The 26,851-nt window shown below is 48.7% G+C and overlaps 1 protein-coding gene and 1 long non-coding RNA gene across 2 annotated transcripts in view; one reads left to right on the plus strand and one right to left on the minus strand.

The window, feature by feature from the left end:
• LOC140403545 (peptidyl-prolyl cis-trans isomerase-like) overlaps window positions 1-5,101 on the minus strand; it is a 60,305-nt gene extending 55,204 nt beyond the window's left edge. The window contains exons 1-4 of the mRNA XM_072491537.1: window positions 4,950-5,101; window positions 2,407-2,437; window positions 2,232-2,320; window positions 2,040-2,136 (exon numbers count right to left, since the gene is read on the minus strand). Of these exons, the coding sequence (XP_072347638.1) occupies window positions 2,040-2,136; window positions 2,232-2,320; window positions 2,407-2,437; window positions 4,950-5,024 (292 nt within the window). The 5' untranslated portion in view covers window positions 5,025-5,101. The remainder of the gene's footprint in view (window positions 1-2,039; window positions 2,137-2,231; window positions 2,321-2,406; window positions 2,438-4,949) is intronic.
• Window positions 5,102-5,238: 137 nt separating this feature from the next.
• On the plus strand, window positions 5,239-24,557 carry LOC140403549 (uncharacterized). The gene is made up of 2 exons (XR_011938347.1): window positions 5,239-5,799; window positions 24,283-24,557. It is a non-coding gene; the product is annotated as an uncharacterized lncRNA (long non-coding RNA).
• The last annotated feature ends 2,294 nt before the right edge of the window (window positions 24,558-26,851 follow it).

Here is a 26,851-nt window from a genome sequence, read left to right on the forward strand (position 1 = left end):
ATTTAGGAATCTTTGATCTGGGACCGTATCAAATGCCTTTTGCAAATCCAAGTACACCACATCTCCAGGTTCCCCTTTATCCACCTACCTTGTTTCTTCATCCAGATTTCCCTTGCAGAATCTAATGAATTTTAGATTATAACCAATGCAACGACTATATCTCAGCTACTTTTTTAAGACCCTGAGATGCAGGCCGGCAGGTCCTGGGGACTTGTCAGCCTTTGGGAGCTTTTCCTCAGTCATTGTATTAAGTTACCTCCCTCCAGCTGAACTCTTGATTTTGAACCAGATGAGAAGTTTTCCAAAGTCATGATTTTACTGCGCTGCCACGGAATGTCTCACCCACCCCGGCGAAAGAAGTGGTCCATTTGAATTGCCATTTACTTTGGCTGAAGTGCAATATCGCACCGGGCGGGAATGGCCGTAAAATCCTGGCCAAAGTCTTCTGCAGTGAAGACAGACAAGAACACCTCTGCCGTTTCCTTGTCTTCCATTATCAGTTCCCCAGACTGACTCCAGGACCAACACTAGCTTTATCTACTTTTTTCTCGATTTAAATACTTTGAGAAACTCTTTCTTATCTGCTGACTTTCACTCATCCTCTTCCTGTATTTGTTTTGGTCATTCTTTTTCGGTTCTTAAAATCTGACCAATCTTCTCACCAACCTCTAAACTTTCCATTTTAAGTGGTGTTCCTTTCAATACTTAGCCACAGACGACACATCCTTCTCAGGGTTTTCTCACTGGGATAAATCTTTGCTGAGAGTTTATAAATAGGCAGCACGGTAGCATAGTGGTTAGCACAGTTGCTTCACAGCTCCAGCGTCCCAGGATCGATTCCTGGCTTGGGTCACTGTCTGTGCGGAGTCTGCACGTTCTCCCCATGTGTGACATGGGTTTGCTCCGGGTGCTCTGGTTTCCTCCCACAGTCCAAAGATGTACGGGTTAGGTGGATTGACCATGCTAAATTGACCTTAGTGTCCAAGAAGGTTAAGTAGGGTCACTGGGTTACAGGGATAGGGTGAAGATGTGGGCTTGGGTAGCGTGCTCTTTCCAAGGGCCGGTGCAGATGCAATGGGCCAAATGGCCTCCTTCAGCACTGTAAATTCTATGATTCTATGAAAACACAGGCACCATGTTTATATGGTCCGACCTTTTAATCTCGTTTTCAGTTCACTTAAGATAGCTTTGCTTTCAAACACTTGTAACTGCCTTTATTCAGGATTAAAACACTCGTCCTAAACCCACGCTTCTCCCCATCAAACGGAGTGTGAAATTGAGCTCTTTGCCTTGACTGTATCGAGTTACCCTGGCTCATTGTACATTAGCAGGTCCCAATTTAGCTTTTCCACCCATCAAAGTATATGATGCTTCCATGCCTTGCACTGTAATACTGAACAACCTCTGTGAGCCAAGCTTCACCTGAGTATATTTCCCCCTCCTAAACTCGACTCTCCATAAACAATCAGAGTTCAGACCCCCACAACCAAACAGCCCTCCTTTCCCTCTGAGCATGGTAATATGAGCTAATCTCCTCATCTCAGCACATACCTTCATACGGTTAGGAGAATAAAATCTCCCTCATCCTCAACTCCCCGCTCTTCCGCCCTCTTCTTACTCTCCTTTCCCCAACTGCCACTCCTTCCTCCCTCAACTCAACCACATTCCTTGGTATCCTTCCTATCCCCTTCACTTTCTTTCCCCAACTACCCTGTAAAAGAAAACACTGATACAAACACATCAAACACTCCAAAGATTGGATGATATTCCACAAAATAATTATTTCATGATTACAAACAAACTGTTCCTTTGGACTAGGAGGACCTGCAGCATGTATGTGAAAGCTCCAATCTGCACCTCCCCAGATAATCTTCACAAGCCAAGCCACACATGCAGAACAGCCCTCCCACACTGAGCATCACAGCCATTTGAAGCCACTCTCCCAGTCCTTCTGATTGTCCACTTTATGCATCTGACCACCACGTTCCCCAACAAACTCATCCTCAAAATACTCCTTTCCCACAAAAAAAACGACTTACCAGGTCCTGTGTGCTTCAGTTTGAAATTCTCATCCTTAAACTTTTCACCGTAGATGGACTTCCCACCAGTGCCATCGTGCTTGGTGAAGTCACCACCCTGAACAATTGAAAGTTGAACAGGTAATGTAGTCATTTACTCAAACAGGTGAAGAGATATTCCCAATTAGATCTAAAATAACATTGCTCATTTACCTGGCACATGAAATTAGAAATGACTCTGTGGAATATCGAGCCCTTGTAACCAAATCCCTTCTCACCAGTGCACAATGCACGGAAATTTTCTGCAACAAAGTCATTCAGATTAAGAGCTCACCTTTAAACAACGGAGAATTTCCTCATCTCAGCACAATTAGTTTCTGGGACTTACCTGCAGTTTTTGGGACCACATCTGCCCTCAGCTGAAAGAGAAAAGCCATGCACAACATCAGTGTACCCATCATGGACAATATTAAAAACACCACAGCTTTACAGACGCAATCATTTTAAAAAACTTGTCTCAATGACAATTACTCAAGAACAATTTTCATACACAGCAACAGTATAAATAGGACATACAAAAACTTGATTGTAGGATACAATTAATTACTGGAATTCTGATCATTAAAGCATCTAACCTAATAGAGATTTTTCAATTTTCTTTTGCTGGAATCCCCAAACTCTCAGGCTTCCAGGCAAATACACTCATCTGTGGGGTGTGTTCACTCTTTTAGTTGCTGTGGCAACATCCGCTTTTGCATACATGTTGTAGCCTGGAGCTGTAAAGAGTGATGACCGGGGCTCCAATATTCTCTCCGTCACATGGCAGACCAGGATCCTCTGCGGCTCTTACCACTTGCCATGGGCATGTGTTAGAAGGATTTGCAGGGTAATATTTAACCTGTTTGATCACATTATGAACACACCGTCCTTGGCCATCAAGTACTGGGGTGGGAGGTGAACAAAGAGATTCTGGCTCAGAGGCAGTGATGCTACTCACCACACCACAAGGCCTCCACTGACAGTCAAAAGAATACTAATTTCAGAGGGTAACCCATGATGTGGAGATGCCGGCGTTGGACTGGGGTGGACACAGTGAGAAGTCTTACAACACCAGGTTAAAATCCAACAGATTGGTTTTGAATCATTAGATTTTGGCGCTCAGCTCCTGAGCGCCAAAGAAACACTCCAGAAACACTCCATCTGGACCTGTACAGACTTAATTACCTACAAAGACTCTCATTCAAAGTATCGTCTTGCATCATTGACTTTGTCTATATATGTGTTTCTGGAACCCAGCCATAAAGGTGGCTGCTGAAATCCACCAGGTTCTGCTGTAATGTGCTTGAGATTCCAGAAAGTTCCAAGTGCGTTTCAGACACATCCAGGCGTGAAAATACTATTTGAAATTCTGTTGTCTCAGTACCTCCTTGGTACTTTACAGACTAGCAAATCCTACCCCAACCTATCAATACTCCTTTGCATTTCACTGCTCGTTATTCTAGGTTTGAGACCTGGAGTAAGCCCACATCTACCCTCAGCACCTCTTTCCAAAGCAGCACTGTCTCCAAATTAATGGCCACCCCAACTGCCCCCAAATTAATGGTCACCCCAACTGCCCCCAAATTAATGGTCACCCCAACTGCCCCCAAATTAATGGTCACCCCAACTGCCCCCAAATTAATGGTCACCCCAACTGCCCCCAAATTAATGGTCACCCCAACTGCTCCCAAATTAATGGTCACCCCAACTGCCCCCAAATTAATGGTCACCCCAACTGCCCCCAAATTAATGGTCACCCCAACTGCCCCCAAATTAATGGTCACCCCAACTGCCCCTAAATTAATGGTCACCCCAACTGCCCCTAAATTAATGGTCACCCCAACTGCCCCCAAATTAATGGTCACCCCAACTGCCCCCAAATTAATGGTCACCCCAACTGCACCCAAATTAATGGTGACCCCAACGGCCCCCAAATTAATGGGAACCCCAACTGCCCCCAAATTAATAGTCACCCCAACTGCCCCCAAATTAATGGTCACCCCAACTGCCCCCAAATTAATTGGAACCCCAACTGCCCCCAAGTTAATGGTCACCCCAACTGCCCCCAAATTAATGGTCACCCCAACTGCCCCCAAATTAATGGTCACCAAAACTGCCCCCAAATTAATGGTCACCCCAACTGCCCCCAAATTAATGGGAACCCCAACTGCCCCCAAATTAATGGTCACCCCAACTGCCCCCAAATTAATAGTCACCCCAACTGCCCCCAAATTAATGGGAACCCCAACTGCCCCCAAATTAATGGGAACCCCAACTGCCCCCAAATTAATGGTCACCCTAACTGCCCCAGCAGGGGTTGACCAAAATTAACCAAAAATACACAAAAACAAAAATGTGTGCAGATTGCCACTTTCACCATCTAAACAGCAATTCATCTCCAGTTCCCGCACGCTTACTTGTAAAATTCAACTGTCCACCTGATATTTGTTTTGTCTTATTTTGATCACCACTTCAGCTTGGCCACAGATCAACAGTAATAAAGAACAGCACCAATGCCGTGTCCACTTTCACAACCCGCAGGCAGCCTGTGTTTCAGGGCTCACTTCCTCTCAGTTTGTCCCTGGGTCCCAATTTGAGAAAGTAAAACATCTGTGAAGCACTTTGTGATGTTTTTCCCGGAATGAATCCCGACATGAAAACTGGCTGTTTTCCTTCTGTTATTCTCCTGCCTCCCGATTTGCTGCTGGGTTTTCACCGAAGGTTCCCGTGTCCACTCCCTACCAACTGGATCCAGATGTATATTCCTCGCTACGGAGTATTTCCAATTAGTTGTATAATAGTTGTCCCCTCCCTTTGGCGAGTGCGTTTGTGCAAAACAGGAGTGAGCCTTGAAACTGCTCCGAGAGCGCAAAGCCCAGGAGCCAGACTCACCTCCATCACGATCCGGCCCAGGGGTTCACCGCCCGCAGAAACGTCCATGAAAACGCGGGGGTTCGGAGCAGCCATCCTGATTGCTGAATAACGTGAAAATACCTTCGTCTGTGTGCTGAGGGCGTGGGGGATTTTGCAGCAATGCAGAAAGTATCCGGTTGCGCGCAGGAAGAAACCTGTCTGAGCGATTGGGAGACAAGCTACTTACCCCGCCTTTGCCAAAGGCAATGAATTGATTTCCTCGAACAAATGGTGGACAGGCTTTCAGGAGTCAGGAAAGTGAGTTATTCATCGCAAGGTTCCCGCTTCTGACCAGTGTCTGGTCAATGGTAAGATCCAGGATGTTGATTGTGGGGGATTCAGCAATGGTAATACCATTGAATGTCAAGGGGTGATTCACAGTTAGATTCTCTCTATTTGGAGATTGTCATTGCCTGGCATGTGTATTGTGCGAATATTATTTGCCACTGATCAGCCCAAGCCAGGATATTGTCCAGGTCTTGCTCCATATCAGCATGGACCTGCTTCAGTATCTGAGGAATCATGAATATTGCTGAACATTATGCAATCATCAGTGAACAAACTCACTTTTCATCTTATGATGGAGTGAAAATCATACACTCATTGCTAAGCCAACAGCATCTGTGCTGGCTTGGCAATGTTCATTAGGTGGATGACAGCTGTATACCCAAAGGACTTCTGTAAGGTGAACTGGCCTTGACGTACACACATGCGCTACAAGGACGCCTGCAAGGAAGTAATGAACATGGTGCACATCAACACGGACAACAGAGAGACACTGATGGCTGTGACCTCTGGAGACTGGCTGCTCAGACAGGCATCGGAAGAGGTGAGCATAAAGGGACGATGTTCCTGATGGCAGGGGAGTCCAGAATCAGGGGTCACAGTTGGAGGGTACAGGGTAAACCATTTAGCCTTGTAAGAAGTCTTACAACACCAGGTTAAAGTCCAACAGGTTTGTTTGGAATCACTAGCTTTCGGAGCACTGTTCCAACTCAGGTGAATGAAGAGGTGGGTTCCAGAAACATGTATACAGACAAAGTCAAAGATGCAATACGATACTTTGAATGCGAGACTTTGCAGGTAATTAAGTCTTTACAGGTCCAGACCGAGGTACAATACGATACTTTGAATGTGAGTCTTTGCAGGTAATTAAGTCTACTAGTATCTTTGTAGAAACTTGATGTCAGTGTCTATATGCGCAATCTTCTTGGAGATCCTCTCCACCTTGAGCCGGCAGTTTGTGATGTCGATGGTAGCCATGAAGTGGAGATGCCCACATTTAGGGCTGAGAATAGGAGAATTTTTTTTACACAAAATGCTGAGCCTGTGGAATTCACTACCACAGAAAGTAGTTGAGGCCAAAATATTGCATGATTTCTAGAAGGAGTTTGATGTAGCACTTGGGGCTAAAGAGATGAAAGGATATGGGGAAAGCGGGACCAGGTCACTGAGTTGGATGTCAGTGAATCTTAGCCCATTTTCTTCCTCTGAAGCAAATGTGGCCCCCACTGCCATGCCGGAGGTCAGAGTGGGGTCCTGTGCCACATCAGGCGATGCTGAACACAAAGTTGCCCACCATTGCGCAAACCATCATCTTTTGACTTTTGAGATAGAAGGCTGTCAGTGAATGATGGTAAAACACTGCAATGTGTCAATCTCTGCTGAGAGACAATTAAAGAAACTTGCTACAACTGTTGGTTTCAAATCACATCCTGTTATAACCTGCTCAAGACCTATGGGGTGAACATAGAACATAGGGAGCAATCAGTCTCCCCGTGAGTCTCGCCGAATATGAGCTCCCCCACTAAGAGTACGGGGAGCCCGAGGACATTCATGATAAAGAACAGTACAAAGTCGGCCAGGGTTGGTATGGACAGGTCAGACCCGGCTGGGATCTGACGTATATTGTAAACGTTATTGCGAGGCAACTTTTCTTTTGACCAACTTGGTGGGGACTCATTTGTGGCCTACAAAACATCCCTTGCACAAAATTTATCTTACACTAAAGCAGAGCCATGAATAGGACACCTGTGCCCTTCCTAGTTTTAATAGTGTCATGATGATGTAGCAAAACTGTGCACTACGTACAGACATGGTGAACTATTAAATAAGACGTGTGTTTTTGAAAATGGACATACCAGCCAAAGATGGCTGAGGATGTAAATTCTGAGACAGTACATTCAGTCACTGAAGTTCTTCACTGTGGGTGATACTAAGTCCTGAGGGACAATGGAATATCCCACCTTCTTTCCAGACAGGGAAATAGCAAAGGCATGTAGGACCTGACTGTAATCCTGTGGTGGTAATTGAAGTTGATTGTCCTCTCAGCAGGAATCATATCCTGTAAATTATGTCCTACGCCGGTTTGTCAAATTTCACCTTCTAGGAATACACAGGAATCTGTGATAAAACGTGTTACAACCCCTTTGGGGGCCAAGGACTGTGCTCTATATGATTCTCCCTTTGCATAGCTGGGTATGAAATCCCCTGGTAATTGGGGGCGGGTTTCCCCTGAACAAGAGGGGAACAACTCAGGATTAAAAACCGTGACCTGGGTGCAGGTCATGGAGGGTAGCACTTTAGGGAAAAGAATTGTACTTTTGTTATTTGTGTGTACCGTAATAAACATTTTTGTTCATTCCTACCCCACTGTGTGTACCTGTCGTCTCTCCCATCAGATTCTACAAAACGTTAGTTGCAAACTTGGTCAGTGTGGACTAGTGATGGGGGTGCCAGAGTGTGTGACACAGAATCTGGGAAAGACAGGCGGCTCAATCCGGCAGGGAAAATGAAAGATTCACTCTCTATCTGATTACTAAAAGACAGCCAAGTCAGCAAAGCCAGAATTGAAATAGAAGGAGGCAACTCCTTTCAGCTAGATTGCATAATCCTGGAATTTCAAAGCCAACTATTCAACTGCTGAAGTCCGTGCTACTGGACTCATGAATCTCAAAGGGCTGCATCGTTTCACCATCGACTTGCCACGGACAAGCCAAAGATTGATTCTTTTTTTAAAAAACTTATTTTTGGACTCACTTTTCAGTGTGAGTGTGTGTGCCTGCACTACATTTAGTAACTAATAAACTCACTTCCTTTTACTCAAGAAAGCCTGGTTAAACTGTCTCCTTTTAAAACAGAAACACAATCGGACTGGAAAAAGATATCTACAAGGGAAAGGGATCCTTTTTGAAGTAATCTTGTTTCGATCAACCGCCGGGATTGAATAAAGAAACCGGGAGTATCCCATCCAGAATCTAACAAATTGAGGACTCTTGGTGAGACAGATCCCACAGAGGGAGGGGACGGAGATTTAAAAACTTGGGGACCTCGCCCGGGGACTGGTCATAACAATAGCTCCCGAGACAAAGTGCAAATCAATCCGCACAAAGTTCTGTATGGCTCAGTCCTCCCTTTCTCTATAACCTCCTCCAGATCAGTGCCTTACATCTCTGGAATGCTCTCTCTAAACCTCCCTTTTTCTCAATGTCTGCTCCTTAACTCTGCTTCTTAAATCCTACGTTTTTGACTTATCATGTTGGTACCTGTCTTACTATCTGCCTCATTGGTTTGGCATCCAATGTTGCCTGAACAAAGTCTTCTGAAGTGCCTTTGGAATGTTTCCCATGTTTACTTGGCTGGTTTCCCACATTCCACCCTCAGTGAGCTCACCTGAAACACTGCTGCCTTTGTCTTAACTCACAGCAACTTGCAAGTCCTGTTCATCGACATGCCCTGTGTTTGCTGACTAACATTGCCTCCCTGAGAAACAACATCTTATTTTTAAAATTGACTTCCATTGCCAACATGTAGGAGGAGGTTGCACGTTGGGTAACTTCCGCCAGAACCCTCGGTTTTTAGCCCTTTTCACACCATTTTTGGAGAGAATCTTTGAGATTTGGTTATTAAAGGATGTCCAAGAACATATGCTCCAAATTGGGATGATATAGATTTAATGAAGAGGATGGTGGCGGCTATTCCGGACGTAGATACACACCTGTTGATTTTGCTGGGCGATTGCAATACAGTCTTGAACCCGGAAGTGGATCGTTTCAAGCCAAGCGGGGGAAGGAGGGGAGAGTGTCGTGTGGCGGGGGGTGGCGAAGGCATTTATGAGAGGGCTGCGGAGCGGATCCATGGCAGATTTTGCCCCTAGGGTGCAGGGAATTATAAAAAATAAAATTTGGAGTACCCTATCGCTTTTTTTCCAATTGCGGGGCAATTTAGCGTGGCCAATCCGCCTGCCCGGCACATCTTTGGGCTGTGGGGTGAGACCCACGCAGACATGAGGAGAATGTGCAAACTCCACATAGACAGTGACCCGGGGCTGGGATCGAACCCGGGTCCTCAGCGCCATAGGCAGCAGTGCTAACCACTGTGCCACCGTGCCGCTTAAGATGCATAGAATTCCCTTTCTCTTCACCGGCACATAAGATCTACTCGCGGATCAATTTCTTTATAATGGGAAGGTCTCTATTGCAGGGGGTGAAGAAAGCGGAATATTCTGCTATTGTTATCTCGGACCACATGGATGTGGTTTTGGAGAGGTGGCCTTCTCAATGGCCGGCCTGGAGTTTAGATGTGAGTCTGTCAGCAGATCTGGGGTTTTGTACGAAAATGGCAAGGGCTCAATAAGAATGGGAGGCTTTGAAGGCTGAGGTGAGAGAAGAGATAATTTTATATCAGCCACAGGTCGATGGGGAGGCAAGGGAGGAACACCAACGGCTGGTGGATGAGATTTTGGAGTTGGACGGTAAGTATTCGGAGGAGCTCACCCCAGAGCTCCTGGCCTGCAGGAAGAAACTGCAGACGTAGTTTAATGTGCTGTCCACAGATAGGGCGGTGCCTCAGCTGGGGCATACAAATGGGCAATGTACGAATCTGGGGAGAACGGCAGTCATTTATTGGCTGGCCAGCTGAGGCGGCAGACAGCGTCCCGGGAGATTGTTCAGGTTTGGAACATGGGAGGTTGTCTGGTGTCTGCACTGGACAGGTGAATGGGGCGCTCGAGGTGTTTTATAAAAGATTGTATAGACCGGAGCCACCAGAAGATGAGTCAGGCCTGGCAGAGTTTCTGGATGGATTGGAGTGTTCCACATTGGAGGAGGAAGATCGGGAAGGATTAGAGGAGCCACTGGGGGGGGGGGGGGGATGAGGACGTTTGGAAGTTACTATGCAGACTGGCAAGGCACCGGGGCTGGATGTGCTCCCGATGGAATTTTATTTAAAAAGTTTGCCGACTGGTTGGTACCGTTGTTGGTGGAGACGTTTGAAGATTCAGTAAATAAATACTAAATAATCTTTATTGTCACAAGTCGGCTTAAATTAACACTGCAATGAAGTTACTGTGAAAATCCCCTAGTCGCCACATTCCGGCGCTTGTTCGGGTACACAGAGGGAGAATTCAGAATGTCCAATTCACCTAACAAGCACGTCTTTCCGGACTTGTGGGAGCAAACCGGAGCAGCCGGAGGAAACCCACGCAGACACTGGGAGAACGTGCAGACTCTGCACAGTCAGTGACCCAAGCCGGGAATCGAACCTGGGACCCTGGCACTGTGAAGCAACAATGCTAATGTGAAGGTTGTTCCCGAAGACAATGATGCAGGCATCTATCTCGCTCCTATTAAAGAGACACAAGTATCCGATGGAATGCGGGTCATACTGGCCGATCTCTTTCTTGAATGTGGGCACAACGATCTTGGCTAAGGTGTTGCTGCTCAGGTTGGATAAATGTGTCCCTCAAATTGTTGGGGAGGATCAAACAGGGTTCATAAAGGGTAGGCGGTTATCCTCTGACATGCAATGCCTATTGAATGTGGCATTGCCCCCATTGTAAGGGGGGAACAGGAGGTTATTGTGGCGTTGGGTGCAGTGAAGGCCTTCGATAGGGTAGAGTGGAGCTACTTGTTTGTGGTGTTGAATCGATTCGGGATAGGGCCCAAGTTTGTGTCGTGGGTTACGTTACTATATAAGGAACCTAAGGCCAGTGTCCGCATGAATCATGTGAGCTTGAGATATTTCCAGTTTGTTACGAAACCCTGGGCAAGGGCATGGTCACTTCCAGCCCCACAGACTCTGGAGTCCCAACCTAAGTGAATTAACCAATAATTCATGAATTGTTCTGAGATCTTTGACCCATGACTGCTCCAAAATTGTAAGTAAAATATTGAAAAACTTTATTTATGACAAGGAACAATGGTCTGCTAATCTAACTATTCCACAAATCCCCTCCCACCCTCCACCCAGACACACACACAAGACAGACACATGGTGGACGGGGTAGGAAAAGATAAAAGAAGGGAGAGATTTTTTAAAAATTTAGAGTGCCCAATTCATTTTTTTTTCCAATTAAGGGGCAATTTAGCGTGGCCAATTCACCGACCCTGCACATTTTTGGGTTGTGGGGGCGAAACCCACACAAACACGGGGAGAATGTGCAAACTCCACACAGACAGTGACCCAGAGCCGGGATCGAACCTGGGACCTCAGCGCCGTGAGGCAGCAGTGCTAACCCACTGCGCCACCGTGCTGCAGAAGGGAGAGATTTGAGGATCTTAGCTGCTGGGGTTCAGGTCTTTGTAGACAGTGATCTCTTTAGAATGCGAGGTTTTGAACTGGCGGTTGGTTGGATCTTCAAGGTGGGCCACTCAGGCTGGATTCTCAAGCTGTGGGACCCCCTCTAGGGACACGCTTCAACTTGTGTTGAGCTGAACCTAACCTTTGGAAGGTGCACTTCAGGTAAATTTGGTTTCTGCTATGTGATCAGCTTCAGCACACTCACCAACAGCTTGTCTCAGTTAAACAGAATAACAGAGCAGCGGTTTTTGTGAGGCCTTCGAGTGGTCTGGTAAATTTAATGGGAGAGAAATCTGGAAAGTCCCCCCTCCGCAGCTCTATCTTCAGGCTTCGAATGCTCACTAACCGTTCTGTTTACCTGAAGGGAGTTCCAGCTAAGATTTGAGAAAGAATTCCACCCCTTCAAGGAGAGAGATTCAGTTCTGCAGTTTAAATCAAAACTAACTTGGAGAAACAGGCCCACAGAGGATGTCTACCAGCTCGTCTGAGGAGAAAACACAGCCTCTAATTGGGGTTTTTGAAATAATTCCACCCCTTCAGGGAGAGTGAACTTAAAGTCTTCTTTAGTTCTGTCCCAAAATGAAACTGAAACCAAACACATACCCAGTCACCCAGCAGGGCATTCTAGAATAAAAAGCACCAGTTTGCACCTAGGATCCGCTTAGCCCCGGGATTGCAATGGAGTTGATTGGTTGCTAGTGACGTCGATCAAAATGACATAACAGGCTGTGCTACAGAGCATCAAGGGAGAGGCCTGGGCCAGTACAGTAGACCAGGGTTGTTTCAGTTTGACCAAAGTCTGCAGTTCAAAGCAAAATCCGCAATGATGCAGGGGCAGGGAATAAAACGAGAGACATGAAACAGACATGGATTTAGCCAGTTCCTTACAAGTTGCACAGGAGAACAAGGCAGGGGTGTCACCTATGTCACCTCTCCTGCCCATGTTGGTGATAGAGCCTTTGGTCATCGTTTTGAGGATTTTGGATAAAGGGAGGGGGATAGTGGAACTGGGGGGGGGGGGGGGGGGTGGGGGGGTGGAGCATTTTCCAAATCCCTGTGTATTGTACGCTGCGGACCCGGTCCCCACGATAGTGGACATAATGGAGCTGTTGAAGTGGTTCGGGGCTTTTTCAGGATATAATCTGAATTTGGAGAAAAGCGAGTGTTTTTCTAACCAAATGCGTTTTTGTGGGGGTGGAGAGATTGATTTCATCTTTCATCTGGGCGGGCAAGGTAGCCAGGATTTGAAAAACAGTCCTGCAAAGGGACTGACAGTCAGGGGGCTTGGCGTTGCTGAGCTTGACAGATTACCATTGGATGGTGAATATTGAGAAGGTGTTGGGCCGGTGCCAAGATCAGGAGACAGTTTGTAAAGGTGGAGTCAGGTTCATGTCGGACGTCAGGGCTGTGGGCATTGGTGACGGCCTCACTTCCATTCTCCCCAGGAAAATACTCAGGTCACCTGGTGGTGGTCGCTATATTGAAAATATGGAGACAATTTCGGCAGCACTTTAAATTAGGAGTGGCGCGAAATTGGTGCCAATGTTCAATCCAGCTAGTTTTAGAGGCTGGGGGGAAAGGCGATGGAAGGAATGAGGGATTTGTTTCTGGAAGGGCGGTTCATGAGTTTTGAGGAGCTGTCAGAGAGGTTTGGGCTCCCGCAGTCAGAAACGGTGAAATGTTTAGTTACCTGCAGGTTCGTGACTTTGTGAGGAAGGTTTTCCCATCATTCGCCGTAGTGCCACCATCGTCGTTGCTGGAAGAGGTCCTGTCGCTCGCGGAGATGGATGAGGGGAGTACGTTGGGAATTTATTGGAGGATCCTGGCAGAAGATACAGCATTTCTGCACGGAGTTAATGCCAGGTTGGAGGAGAAGTTGGGGGAAATTGGAGGAAGAGTATGGTGTGAGGTCCTGCGCCGGGTGAATGCCACATCTTTACCCGCAAGACTTGGGCTTCTACAATTGAAGGTGGTACACCAGGCATATTTATCAAGGTCTGGGATGATTCGGCTGTTTGAGAGAGTGGAGGATATGAGTGCGGTGGGAGGAGCTGGGCTAACCATGTACATATGTTTGGGCATGTCCTGAGCTTGTGAAATCTTCTTCAGCACCACGTCGGCGATTCTACAAATTGAACTGGAGCCCAGTGCCTTAGGGGCCAATTTTGGGGTGTCAGACCTGCCGGAGCTGCAGACGGGAGTGGGGGCGGATGTCCTTGCCTTCTCCTCGCTGATTGCTCGCAGGTGGGTTCTGTTCGAGGGGAGGTCAGCTTCTCCCAGTATGGCTGGAGATCTTGTGGAGTTTTTATGCCTTGAGAAAATTAAGTACATCATGTGGATTGCAACTGAGGGGTTCTACAAAAGATGGCAGGCGTTCCTTTTGTACTTTAAAGAGCTAGTCACCGTCAACTATTGAGCCCTGCTGCACCAGTTTTCTGCTGCCCCTGCCAGCTGCGGGATTCTCCGTACCGGCCAATGGGAAATCCCTGGGCGTGGGTATGCTGCTGGCGCAATGGAGAATCCAGCCCAGGGTTTTTGGAGGTGTTTGGGTGCTATCATTTTCTGTCTGTTTTTCTGTCTCATCGTTTTGTATTTGTCAAAAAATATTTTCCAAAACAAAATTCTCATTCTTCTTTTCAGATCTCTCCATGGCCTCATGCCAGACTGGAAGGGTTGGTCCCTGCTGTGATTGTGCCCATCCTTTGTCAAGTTGTTGCATTTTAATTCATGTCCCAACTTGAAATATTGTACCCTTGAACCCTTCACCCTTAATTAAAGAAGGAAAATAAAACATAAATCCCCAAAACAGTGTAGCCACCTGGGTTGGCCACTTCCCGACTTAAAATGGAGGTCCGCAAAGACCACAGGGAAATTCAGCCAACACAGGCAGAAACTAGCAGGTGCAAAGTTTCCTGTGTATTAGAACTTGCAGAAACCCAGACAGCACTGAAACCAGCAGCCATCTGCATAATGAGCGATCCCCGGGAACAATCGAAACATTTAAGGTGAATAAGGCCAAGCCAGACTCCTCGGCGCCAGCAGGAGCCAAGACAAAGGAAGGCCAACTGACACTCAGGGACCGCCCAGCGATCAGGGAACAACTCCAGTATTGGAGAAAACGATCCAAGTGATCGGAACGTAGTCCAATCACTTGGAACCAGATACGGGGTCCGCCCCGAACGGCGCGAAGTCCCTGGGGACTATAAAGTAGCGCCCCAAGTTCAAATCGGTCTTCTTGGCAGGGTCACTCAGCAACTCGAACCAACCCTTGACAGTGTACTGCCCAGCTGCCGCAACAACCAAGTAAGTCTCCAGTCAACGCACTCTACGAGATAGGCGCTCCTAGCTACCAGTCCATACCAGCCTTGAATCCTGCAGACTCAGAATCGAACAAAAGGCCATTTGTTCCCCTGACCTGGTGGGCCAGTTCCGAAGCTAAGTATAGGCCTTTTAGTGTTAGAGATAGTCTAGTAAGTAGAGTTTTATGCATGAGTAGTGATTTACTGTGTATAATAAATGTGTTTTGATTTGAATCTTACTAATTGGTGTGTTGAGTTAGTGATCAGTACTTGAACTTGAACCTCGTGGCGGTATCATAAAGATACCTGGCGACTCTAGAGCAAAGGTTATAGAAACAGAGCAAATTAAATAAAGACCCAACGGGCAACGAATTAAGAGCCAACCAAAGTTAGCAACAACAGTTACTAATTCACTTTTGTAAGTGGTGGAAATACTCAGCAGATGTGGCAGCACATGTGGAGAGAGAGAGAGAAACAGAGTTAATGGGTGGAATTGTCCATTCTTTTGGCAAAGCGTAGTATCAGGTGGGAAAAACATTGATTGGCCCACCAGCACCTGGGTTTTTGCAACATATTTGTAGCCACTTTGAAAAGAAAATCGTCACAGAATTCACACTGCCTCTGTGGTGGGCGGCTTCTGATTTATCCACCCTGCCACCAGCTGAGTTCTTCAATCAGTGGGGCGCTCAATTTTGTTGCCAATTCGGCTCGGTGACGCCAATAATGTTGCTCTTTTCAACTGGATACTGATATGACAGTTATTAATGATGATATTGCCTTTCAGAGTTGCCAGGTATCAAATGATACCACCACAAGGTTCAACCGGATATCGATCAAAGAGCCAACAACCAGTTCGTTAGTTGAAGTTCAATGATAGTTTATTTACACAAGAATTACTTCAACATGCAACATAAAACACTACAAGCTAAATTACACCTCACACTACAACAACCTGTACTTAACTTCAGGCACCCGGCTTTATGCAGAGGAACAAGGCCTTTGTTCGGATCTTGCGTGGCTGGGTCTGGAGAAGTGACTTTGTTTCTGCTGGGCTCATCCGTCTGGTAGTGATCGTTGGTCTTGAACTTGCTTCTGGTCGTGGTGCTGCAATTGGTTTTGGGCACAAGCCGGGGCCAAGAGAGTGCCGGTGTGCCAGGGCCAAAAGAGACTGAACACATGACAGTGTCTCTTTTTATCCTTCTTGGGTTTTGCGCTCTTTTGGGCGGTCCTTAGCTTTGGACCCAATAATTCGACAGGCTTCGATTACTGCCTTCGATTTTAGCCAATAAAGGGGCGGGTGCCTTGATCGCTGGGCGTGTCCTGAGCGGTCATTGACCTTGGCTGTTTGGGCTTCCTGGGTGAAGGGAGTGGCGCCGATGAGTCTGGATCTGATACCTGAGTACAAGTCTTTTGTTCTGGGGAAATGGGCCATTAGAATGCAAATCGGCTGGGGGTTTCGATCGTGTCTGGTTATCTAGTGGCAAATATACACTTAAGCTCTGAGTTCGTTTGGATCCTGCATTGGCCATATTTCCCATGATTCTTTGCAAGTGGCCATGTTTCCCTTTGTAAGTGGCCATCCCAGATGGCTACAATTTAAAGGCTGTCCCAGCGCTCCCCAGTCACTTCCTCAAGGTCCAACAAAGAGATTGGCTGCAAAGAAGTCTGAACCTTGATTCTCAGAGGGCTGATCAATGCCGTGGAGCAACCCAAGACATCCTAAACTCACGCAAAGGGAGGAGACCCTCAAGCAAGGTCCCCACATGGGTGGTGGTGGCAACACTGGTTAGTGTCAGCTCCCAGCACAGGAGAACAGGCATCCAGTGGCACAGAAGGAAGAATGGTCTCTTCTGTTCAGCCAGAGTAAGTCACCCTTCTCATCAGTCTCAACTCTTCCACTCAGACGCCAATCACACACACCAATCACACATCCTTAGAGCTCAGGAAGGGATGTCAGCTACACTCTTCAGGATGAAAGGCCGGTTGCAGGAGTCACAATGCCTTCTGTTCGAGGAGGTTGTGCCGACACGTCAAGACAGCCAGCCAACACGGAGGGTGGTGGTCGCAATGGAGACCTTTGTGCAAGACTTCTGTCCTGCACTGGTGGAGGGCATTCCTGGTGGTGAATTCCATGGCACATGTTGTGCACTCCATAGTGCAGGGTATAAAATCCATGGTGCACTCTTATGCTGCTGGCTCTTGTGGGCATCGACGAGTGCCAATGCTAGAGGATGGCGGGGCATCTCGACCTCACTCCAGCTGCCCCTCTGTCTAAAGGGGGAAGCCAAGAGCCCTCGAGCACCCATAAGTAGGAGGAGACGCTAGTGCATAGCCCAAGGAGATCCACTCAGGAGTCTCTGGGAGTGTCCTGCCCTCCGACTCACCTCTTCCTGTGACCAAATCGGCTCCAGCCGCACAGACGAAGGAGAGTGGCACTGCCACACCGCAGCACCCCAAAGACAGTCCAGGACATACCAGGTCTTGGCCATTCAGCGGATGCCCGCCAAGGTCATCACAGCCAACAGGGTATGGCAGACAGTTGGCTGCCTGCAGCTTCGCTGGGGATCCTGGGGATACACCAAGAGGTAGCGGCAGGTTTAGAATGGTTAACACTGTCTAATTGCACAGTGTGGGCACAGGTGTTAAGCACTTGTACACGGCGACCACCCATATAAATAAGCACCCCCATCTGGAAATAAAATATATCTCACAGATTGCAACCTCTCGATGGCTCCCAGCTCGCATTAGATTTCTTCCTGTAGTGCCAATGGGACAACAGCATTCGTGCTCCACAGAAGTTCCAGAGCCTCCTCCATCTGCTCTCTGTAAGGTTGCCAGCACATTGATTGGTGTCCTCTTGCAGTGACAGAACGCACCAGCCATGCCACTTTCTCCTTGGTAATGAGGATGTACCCCACAGTGTTCAGAGACAGTCACTCAGCCCAGTCACTGTGAATGTCTGACCTCTGCACGTGACCCAGCAGTTAGACCTTTCCGAGAAGGATGCATCTGTCTCCAGTGACACAAAACCTCAGTGGCAACAGATAATGAAGGAGCCGGGATCATGAGAGACAAAACTCTCCACGTCACATCGTCCTGATGTTACCCTGGTCAGTGAGAGTACGTGAGCTGCCTTCATCCAGTTAGGAATTTGCAGTATCTCTTTGAGGAACAATGCATTGTCCTCACTGCAAGTAATAGAACATAGAACAATACAGCGCAGTACAGGCCCTTCGGCCCACGATGTTGCACCGAAACAAAAGCCATCTAACCTACACTATGCCATTATCATCCATATGTTTATCCAATAAACTTTTAAATGCCCTCAATGTTGGCGAGTTCACTACTGTAGCAGGTAGGGCATTCCACGGCCTCACTACTCTTTGTGTAAAGAACCTACCTCTGACCTCTGTCCTATATCTATTACCCCTCAGTTTAAAGTTATGTCCCCTCGTGCCAGCCATATCCATCCGCGGGAGAAGGCTCTCACTGTCCACCCTATCCAACCCCCTGATCATTTTGTATCTTTTTGTAACCTTTTTGTGATAAAGCCAGGGGGTCCAACAAGCTTCTTAAAAGTCTTTTATTTCAGCAACAGCATCATACATTCACAGGGCCCGGTTACCTTTCACCAGGTCCTCATTCCTTTTTAGCTGGCTCTCCAGCTGCCTGCCTTTTATGCTAGTGTTGGGTTAACTCAGTCTAATTGAGCAGGGGAACAATCATCCCCAGCTGGATGAGTCCTGTGCAGGTTACTACAGGTTACACTTTTATTGTCACAAGTATGAAGTTACTGTGAAAAGCCCCTCGTCGCCACATTCCGGCGCCTGTTCGGGTAAGCTGGTCCGGGAATTGAATCCGCGCTGCTGGCCTTGTTCTGTATCACAAACCAGCTGTTTAGCCCACTGAGGTAAACCAGCCCATGTCATCACCCACCCCCACCCATGCCGCTTCTCCCCCTCTGTGAATAGTCCTGCCAGCACTACCCCCATAACCCTGAGCCACAATGCCTGTCACTACCCCCATCCCCAACCCCCGAGTCCCAATGCTTGGTTGCACCCCTAAACCTTGACATCCAATGACTGGTGCCCCCCCCCCCCCCGCCCCCAACCTCAAGGCCCAATGCCTGGTGGCCCCGCCAAATCCTGAGGCCCAATGCCTTATTGCCCCCAAACATTCAAATGCCCTCCCTGCCTGAGGAAGCGGTGGGCCTTGGTAAACAGCGTGCTGCCCTCAGAGGTCAACTTGCCAGTTTCACATTTTTTTAGAACCTGTCGTGAATGGTGCTGATGTGATGTCACATTGCCAGAGGCTCGTTAATGTTGTTATAATTAATGCAAACAAGGTTCCCGATGTTCCACAGTGACAGTTCTCTTAATCAGTGTTTTGCATCCTCAGTATTTTACTTTTATTATAAAGTATTTTATTTTATTAGCCATGGAAATTTTCATCCTTGTTTTTAAACTCTTCCATGGACCTCCCCTATCTCTATCGTCTCTATCAGTCTTCGGCCACCGCCAATTTCTGGTGCCTTGATCATTGCTCATTTCAAATCTCTTCCATTGTGTGGTTGTGCCTTCAGTTTCCAAGGCCCCAAACTCTGAAATTCCCTCCCTAAATCTTGCTCCCTCTATTCCTTTCTTTTCACCATTAATATGCTCCTTAAAACATATTTCTTTCCCCAGCTTTTCATCACCCACCCTAATATCCCCTTACATGCCCATTGTTAAAATCTGTGAAGTCCATTTTCGTAGGCTGAAGGCTATAAAGTCTGAGGCAAGCGACCACTCGGGAGTGATGACCGTAGAAACGTTTCAATTGATTCTCCTCACTCCTACTTCCCGAGGCGTCTCCCTCACCCAGCCACTCCCGGGCCGGGGTATTTATGCCCTAGCTGTCCTCGGAAAAGGGGGGTTGCCCCTCATCGAGGTAAATTCTATTCAGGGGAGGGCACAGGGACTCTTGAGGTTGCAGATCCCTGGGCCTCCTGTAGGGTTACATCAATGCAAGTTGTTTCAGGGTGAGAGATGGTTATAAAGATAGGTTGGGGGTGTGGCCATGGACAGATTTGAAAACAAGAATGAGAATTGTGAACACTAGTTTACACAACATACACATACTTACATGTTACACCAGTTTACATGTTACATGTTTCTTGCAGCAGTCTATATTGGCAGTAGGAAATGTTTACCTTAAGATTAAACTAAAAAATCCAGCCTCAAACTTGCTTCATTTTTGAACAGACCTTTGCACACGATTGTTGTGTATGCCCGCTCTCCTCAGGAGAAAACACCCACAAAGGTGGGATTTTCATTTCGAGGAGAGTGGGGGAATGCTAACTGGAGTGTGGAAAGAGTTTGGAGACAGTCACAGGGACTTCCATGTGTGGAGACAGACGTTTATAAAGTCTGTCCTGCTTTGGGACTTCATCTTAGTTACAATAAATAGAACACTGCCCCCTGGCACTCATCCCTGACACATTCCCCATGCCAACTTCTGCCACTCCACCCATCCCCCACTGGTCCCTCATGCTCTCCTTGCCAAGCTATGTCCCTCCACCTACTCTGCTCCAATGGCCCCACATTACTTTCCACAGAACCAATTTTTTTTTTTCCCAATTAAAGGGCAATTTAGCGCGGCCAATCCACCTACCCGGCACATCTTTTTGTTATGCGGGTGAGACCCACTCAGACACGGGGAGAATGTGCAAACTCCACACAGACAGTGACCCGGGGCTGGGATCGAACCTGGGTCCTCGGCGTCGTGAGGCAGCAGTGCTAACCGCTGCGCCACCATGCTGCTCATGTGAAGAGCATTTTAAAATTAGTTTTTCTCATGTGGGTGTCTGGCAAACATTCATTGCCCGTCTGTAATTGCTTCTGAAAAGGTGATGGTGAGCCCCACAATTATGAACCTGTGCAGTGAATGTGGTATCGGCACATCCATGGTGCTATTAGGTTAGAAGTTCTAGATTTTCAGCCCAGTAATAGTGAAGGAACAGCAATATAGTTTGCAGTCAGGATGGGGTGTGACTCGAGAATTCGACAACTGACGATTCCAAATTGAAACACTATTCCAATTCCTTCTTTTACTATGTTCTGAAAACTAGATGAAAAATAAATGAACATCTTTAAGGTCCTTAAGGCTGCAGTCCTTAAGGTGTAAGTCGACCCACTGTGCTGTGAGGGAAGGAGAGCCAGGATTTTGCCCCAGCAACAGTGAAGGAAAGGCAGGGAGCTGGATTCTCTGCAGTCATGCAGCAAAATCGCATTTGGCACGGGGGCGGAGAATCAACTTTTGCGCCGAAATCGGGCCAGGCAATTCTCCGGGACCCGCGAATCGGCGTTTCCGCAAAGTATCCGCTCGGCGGGGGGCCTTTTCCAGAGGTTCGCGCCCAGCGATCCTCCTCTACCAGCCAGCTGAGTTCCCGACGGCATGGCACTAACCGCCTATTGCCATTCGGGAACCTCCCGGGCGGCTGCGGACTCAGTCGGGCACCGGGGGGGGGGGGGGGGGGGGGGGTGCCCTATGGGCGGCTGGGGGACAGATCGGGTCGGGCGGATCTTCGGGCATGAGGCCGATCGGGGGGGCCTCCGCAGTCCGAGTCTGCCATGGAGCTCAGCGCAGCCGCTGGAGGTTGCCACTGTGCGTATGCGCACACTCAAAACCGGAGGTGCGGAGACTCAGAATTGCAGCAAAAGCTGCGGGAATTACTCCGGGCCCCTGCCAGCCCCCTGAAAGACAGTGAATTGGTTTGTTTTTGACGAAACTCCGGAGTGCAACACCAGCATTTTTACGCCGGTGTGGAGACAGGGTCCCATTTTGGGAGAATCCAGCCCAATATATTTCCAAGTCAGGGTGGTGAGTGACTTGGAGGGGAACCTCCAGGCAGTGGGGTTCCGAGGCATCTGCTGCTCTTGTCCTTCCTGCTAGATGGTAGTGGTCATGGGTTTGGAAGGTGCTGTCTAAGGAACCTTGGTGAGTTACTGCAGTGCATCTTGTAGATGGTAAACACGGCTGCCACTGTTCGTTGGTGGTGGAGGGATTGAATGTTTGTGGAAGGGGGAGCAATCAAATGGCTGCTTTGTCCTGGGTGGTGTCAAGCTTCTTGAGTGTTGTTGGAGCTGCACTTTTCCAGGCAAGTGGAGAGTATTCCATCACACTCCTGACTTGTGCCTTGTAGATGGTGGACAGGCTTTGGGGAGTCAGGTGAGTTAATCGCAGTAGGATTCCTAACCTTTGACCTGTTCTAGTAGCCACTGTATTAATATGGCGAGTCCAGTTCTGTTCCTGATCAATGGTAACCCCCCCAGGATGTTGATTGTGGGGGATTCAGAGATGGTAATGCCATTGAATATCATAGATATCATAGAATTTACAGTGCAGAAGGAGGCCATTCGGCCCATCAAGTCTGCACCGGCTCTTGGAAAGAGCACCCGACCCAAGGTCAACACCTATCCCCATAACCCAGTAACCCCACCCAACACTAAGTGCAATTTTGGACACTAAGGGCAATTTATCATGGCCAATCCACCTAACCTGCACATCTTTGGACTGTGGGAGGAAACCGGAGCACCCGGAGGAAACCCACGCACACACGGGGAGGATGTGCAGACTCCGCACAGACAGTGACCCAAGCTGGAATCGAACCTGGGACCCTGGAGCTGTGAAGCAATTGTGCTATCCACAATGCTACCGTGCTGAATGGGAAGGCAATGGTCAGATCTCTCTTGTAGGAGATGGTCATTGCCTGGCACTTTTGTGGCACGAATGTAACTTGCCACTTGTCAGCCAAAGCCTGGAGATTGTTTCTTTAAACTTATTCAAGTCATTTTCAGATAACATCAAACAAAAGCAGATGAAAAACATCCAGCATTATTAATAAACAACACCCACTCACCCCCTTCTCCACCAATATCACTCCCCCATCCCCATTTTAACCCCCTCCCCCCCTTGCTGGTCCCTCAATTCTCCTTAAGTCAATAAACGGCTTCCACCTCTGAATGAACCCATCAACTGACTCGCTGGGGACGATCTTGACCTTCTCCAGCCTCAGGAATTTTGCCAGGTCGCTCACCCACACCCCTGCTTTCGGCGGCTCGGAGTCCCTCCATCCGAGCAAGATCAGAGCTATCAGGGAGGCAAAGGCCAAGACATATCGGCACCTCTTGACTCTGGTCACCCTCACCATAGCACATCGGACATTAAGTCCTCAAACCCCTGCTAGAATCCCTTCAGCTTTGGACATGCCCAAAACATGTGCACGTGATTTGCAGGCCTCCCTGCACACTGTCCACACCCATCCTCTACCCCCTCAAAAAACCTACTCATACGTGCCATCATCACATGCGCTTTATGAATTACTTTGTCCAGTAACGAGGCCAGCTGCTCCTCGTGCTCCCCCACCGCCTCCTCCTCTTTGTGAATCGCCCGGCCCTGCGACTCCAGCCTCTCTTCCATTCTCTCGATCCCTGAATTAAACAGTTCCACCACTTTGGCCAGGTTTTCCAGGGCCTCCTTCCTCTGCTGACTGAACTTGGTGTTCAAAAACCCCACTAGCTTCTCCGTTGACCACTGGGCGGGCAGAACAGCCCCCTTGCCCTCCGCCATCTTAACCTGTGGCTCACCACAAAGGCCCTCCTGTTCCAGCAGCTCTGCTTGCCCCACTCCTAGTTCGTGGATCCATCCACCAGCCACACCAGAGGATTAACACCTTCTACAGGCACCCTGCACCTCTTGCCATCAAAACCTTCGCCTTTCGGGCAAAATTGAGAGGTTGATCTTATGGAAAATAAATCGTTGATGTGATCATTATGAATTACACGATGAAAGATATTACCTCTTGCTGTATTTTCGTGCTACACCCCGTGACTTACACATCTGGCCCATTTTCAATATGTTTTGCCATTTGTGCTTAAACAAAGGGGTTATTGATATTGTGCAGGATACAGATGACATACACGACTAGGACTGAGGTGTAAACAGTTGTGCCTGTTCTTTCTGAAACTATTCTATAAATACCCGGGGCAGGTTTCTCCGACCCGGCCTTCTCCAACCCAGGATTCCACGCGGTCCCCGCGGCGATTCTCCGCGTGCGATGAGACGAGTGCCCCCCGAGTTAGGCCGAGTCCCGCCGTTCACATGTGGTCCTACCCGGCGGGACCTCGCCGTTCATGCTGCGGGGGGCAGCCTGGTGGTGGGGAGGGGGGGATCCGACCCCGGGGGGGCCTCTAGAGTGGCCTGGCCCGCGATCGGGGCCTAGCGATCGGGGGGCCGGCTTATCCCGGTGGGGGCTGATGTTCCACCGTGCTGGGCTCATCATTTTGTAAAATGTTCTGTTCGCTTTTTACTAAAGGAAGTGAATTTGAGCTTCACAAATTGAAGGATTACATTGATGCCAAATTGAACATTACTTTACCCTTTGCACCCACCAGCGGTCTCAGTCTGACTTGGCTCTCCACTCCCAACTGGTCCGCGATGGCATTCCATTCACTGACCCAGCTGGCCCAATTTTTCATTTCCTCAATACGATAAAGGACTCTCCTTCCAGCTGAAACCAGAATGGATCGTAGCACAGGTTCCAGGAGTGAGGGGACATTGTTTGAAATCACAGGGTGTAACTCTTCACCTACTCACTTTCACCGAGAAGAGTATATGTGTGTTTGTCAGAATTTCATTTTTGCCAAATAAAGAGCTCACTTCAAAACTCTCATACCCACTCTTTGATCAATTAACATTAAAAAGCTCGCCCCGGTGGCGAGTGTGGTGACGAACCGGCGGAGGTCGGAGTACTTTCGGCTGTACCAAGGAACGAGGCAGGGGTGCCCCCTGTTTGCATTGGCGATCGAACCCTTGGCCATATCACTGAGGGAGTCTAATAAATGGAGGGAGGTGGTCCACGGGGGAGAAGAGCATTGGGTGTCGCTATACGCGGATGACCTGCTGCTGTACGTGGCGGACCCAATGGAGGGGATGGTGGAGGTCATGCAGATTCTGAGGGAGTTCCCGGGCTATAAGCTCAATGTAGGAAAGAGTGAGCTTTTTGTACTACAGGCAGGGGACCAAGAAAGAGGGATAGGGGGCCTACCGCTGAGGAGGGCGGTGGGGAGTTTTCGGTATCTGGGGATCCAGATAGCCAGGAGTTGGGGGGCCCTACACAAATTGAATCTGACGAGGTTGGTGGACCAAATGGAGGTGGACTTCAAAAGATGGGACATGTTGCTGCTCTCGTTGGTGGGTAGAGTGCAGTCGGTCAAAATGGTGGTCCTTCCGAGGTTTTTGTTTGTGTTTCAGTGCCCTTCCCATCGTGATCACCAAGGGCTTTTTCAAGAGAGTAGGTAGGAGTATTATGGGGTTTGTGTGGGCGAATAAGACCCCGAGGGTAAGGAGAGGGTTCCTGGAACGCAGTAGGGACTGAGGAGGGCTGGCGATGCCAGACCTAGGGAGCTACTACTGGGCAGCAAATGTGGCGATGATCCGCAAGTGGGTTATGGAGGGAGAGGGGGCGGCATGGAAGAGGGTGGAGATGGCGTCCTGTAAAGGAACGAGCTTGGGGGCGTTGGTGACGGCACCGCTGCCGCTCTCGCCATCAAGGTATACCACGAGCCCGGTGGTGGCGGCAACGTTAAGGATCTGGGGCCAGTGGAGACGGCACAGGGGTGCAGTGGGAGCCTCGGGGTGGTCCCCGATCAGGGGTAACCACCGGTTTGTCCCGGGGAAGATGGACGGGGGGTTCCAGGGTTGGCATCGGGCGGGGATTAGAAGAATGGGGGACCTGTTCATTGACAGGACATTTGCGAGCCTTGGGGCACTGGAGGAGAAGTTTGAGTTACCCCCGGGAAATGCATTTAGAAAGATGCAGGTGAGGGCTTTTGTGAGGCGACAGGTCAGGAAATTCCCGTTGCTCCTGGCACAAGAAATTCAAGACAGGGTGATCTCGGGTGTGGGTCGGGGAGGGCAAGGTTTCGCCAATGCACCAAGAGATGAAAGAAGAGGGGGAAGCCCTAGCAGAAGAGTTGAAGGGTAAATGGGAGGAGTTGGGGGAGGAGATCGAGGAAGGTTTGTGGGCTGATGCCCTGGGTAGGGTTAATTCCTCCTCCTCATGTGCCAGGCTCAGCCTGATACAATTTAAGGTGGTTCACAGAGCGCACTTGACGGGGGCGAGGTTGAGTAGGTTCTTTGGGGTAGAGGACAGATGTGGAAGGTGTTCAGGGAGTCCAGCGAACCATGTCCACATGTTTTGGTCATGCCCGGCACTGGAGGGTTTCTGGAGAGGAGTGGCGGGAACAATATCTCAGGTGGTGAAAGTCCGGGTCAAGCCAAGCTGGGGGCTAGCACTATTTGGAGTAGTGGATGAGCCGGGAGTGCAGGAGGCGAAAGAGGCCGGCATTCTGGCCTTTGCGTCCCTAGTAGCCCGGCGAAGGATCTTGCTAATATGGAAGGAGGCGAAGCCCCCCAGCGTGGAGGCCTGGATGAACGACATGGCCGGGTTCATTAAGCTGGAGAGGATTAAGTTTGCCTTGAGAGGGTCTGCGCAGGGGTTCTACAGGCGGCGGCAACCGTTCCTAGACCATCTCGCGGAGCATTAGAGGAAGGTCGGTCAGAAGCAGCAGCAACCTTGGGGGGGGGGGGGGGAACAAGAGATTGTTTGAGGGGATGGATGAGCGGGAGATAACATGGAGGGTGGGGGAAACTGGCACGTGCGGGCGAGAGCCAGTGTATAAAGCTATGTAAATATACCATTTTGCCATGTATATATCTTGCTCAGGGGGAGTTATTGTTTGTAAGGGGAGAAAATTGTGTTGTTAAAAAACTTTAATAAATATATATTTTTTAAAAAAACATTAAAAAGCTGCACACATGGGTGACGCAGTGGTTAGCACTGCTGCCTCGCGACGTTGAGGTTCGATCCTGCTGTGTCTCACCCCCACAACCCAAAGATGTGCAGGTAGTTGTATTGGCCACGCTAAATTGCCCCTTAATTGGGGGGGGAAATTGGATACT

The sequence above is a fragment of the Scyliorhinus torazame genome, chromosome 28 (assembly GCF_047496885.1).
Source record: "Scyliorhinus torazame isolate Kashiwa2021f chromosome 28, sScyTor2.1, whole genome shotgun sequence".
NCBI lineage: Eukaryota > Metazoa > Chordata > Chondrichthyes > Carcharhiniformes > Scyliorhinidae > Scyliorhinus > Scyliorhinus torazame.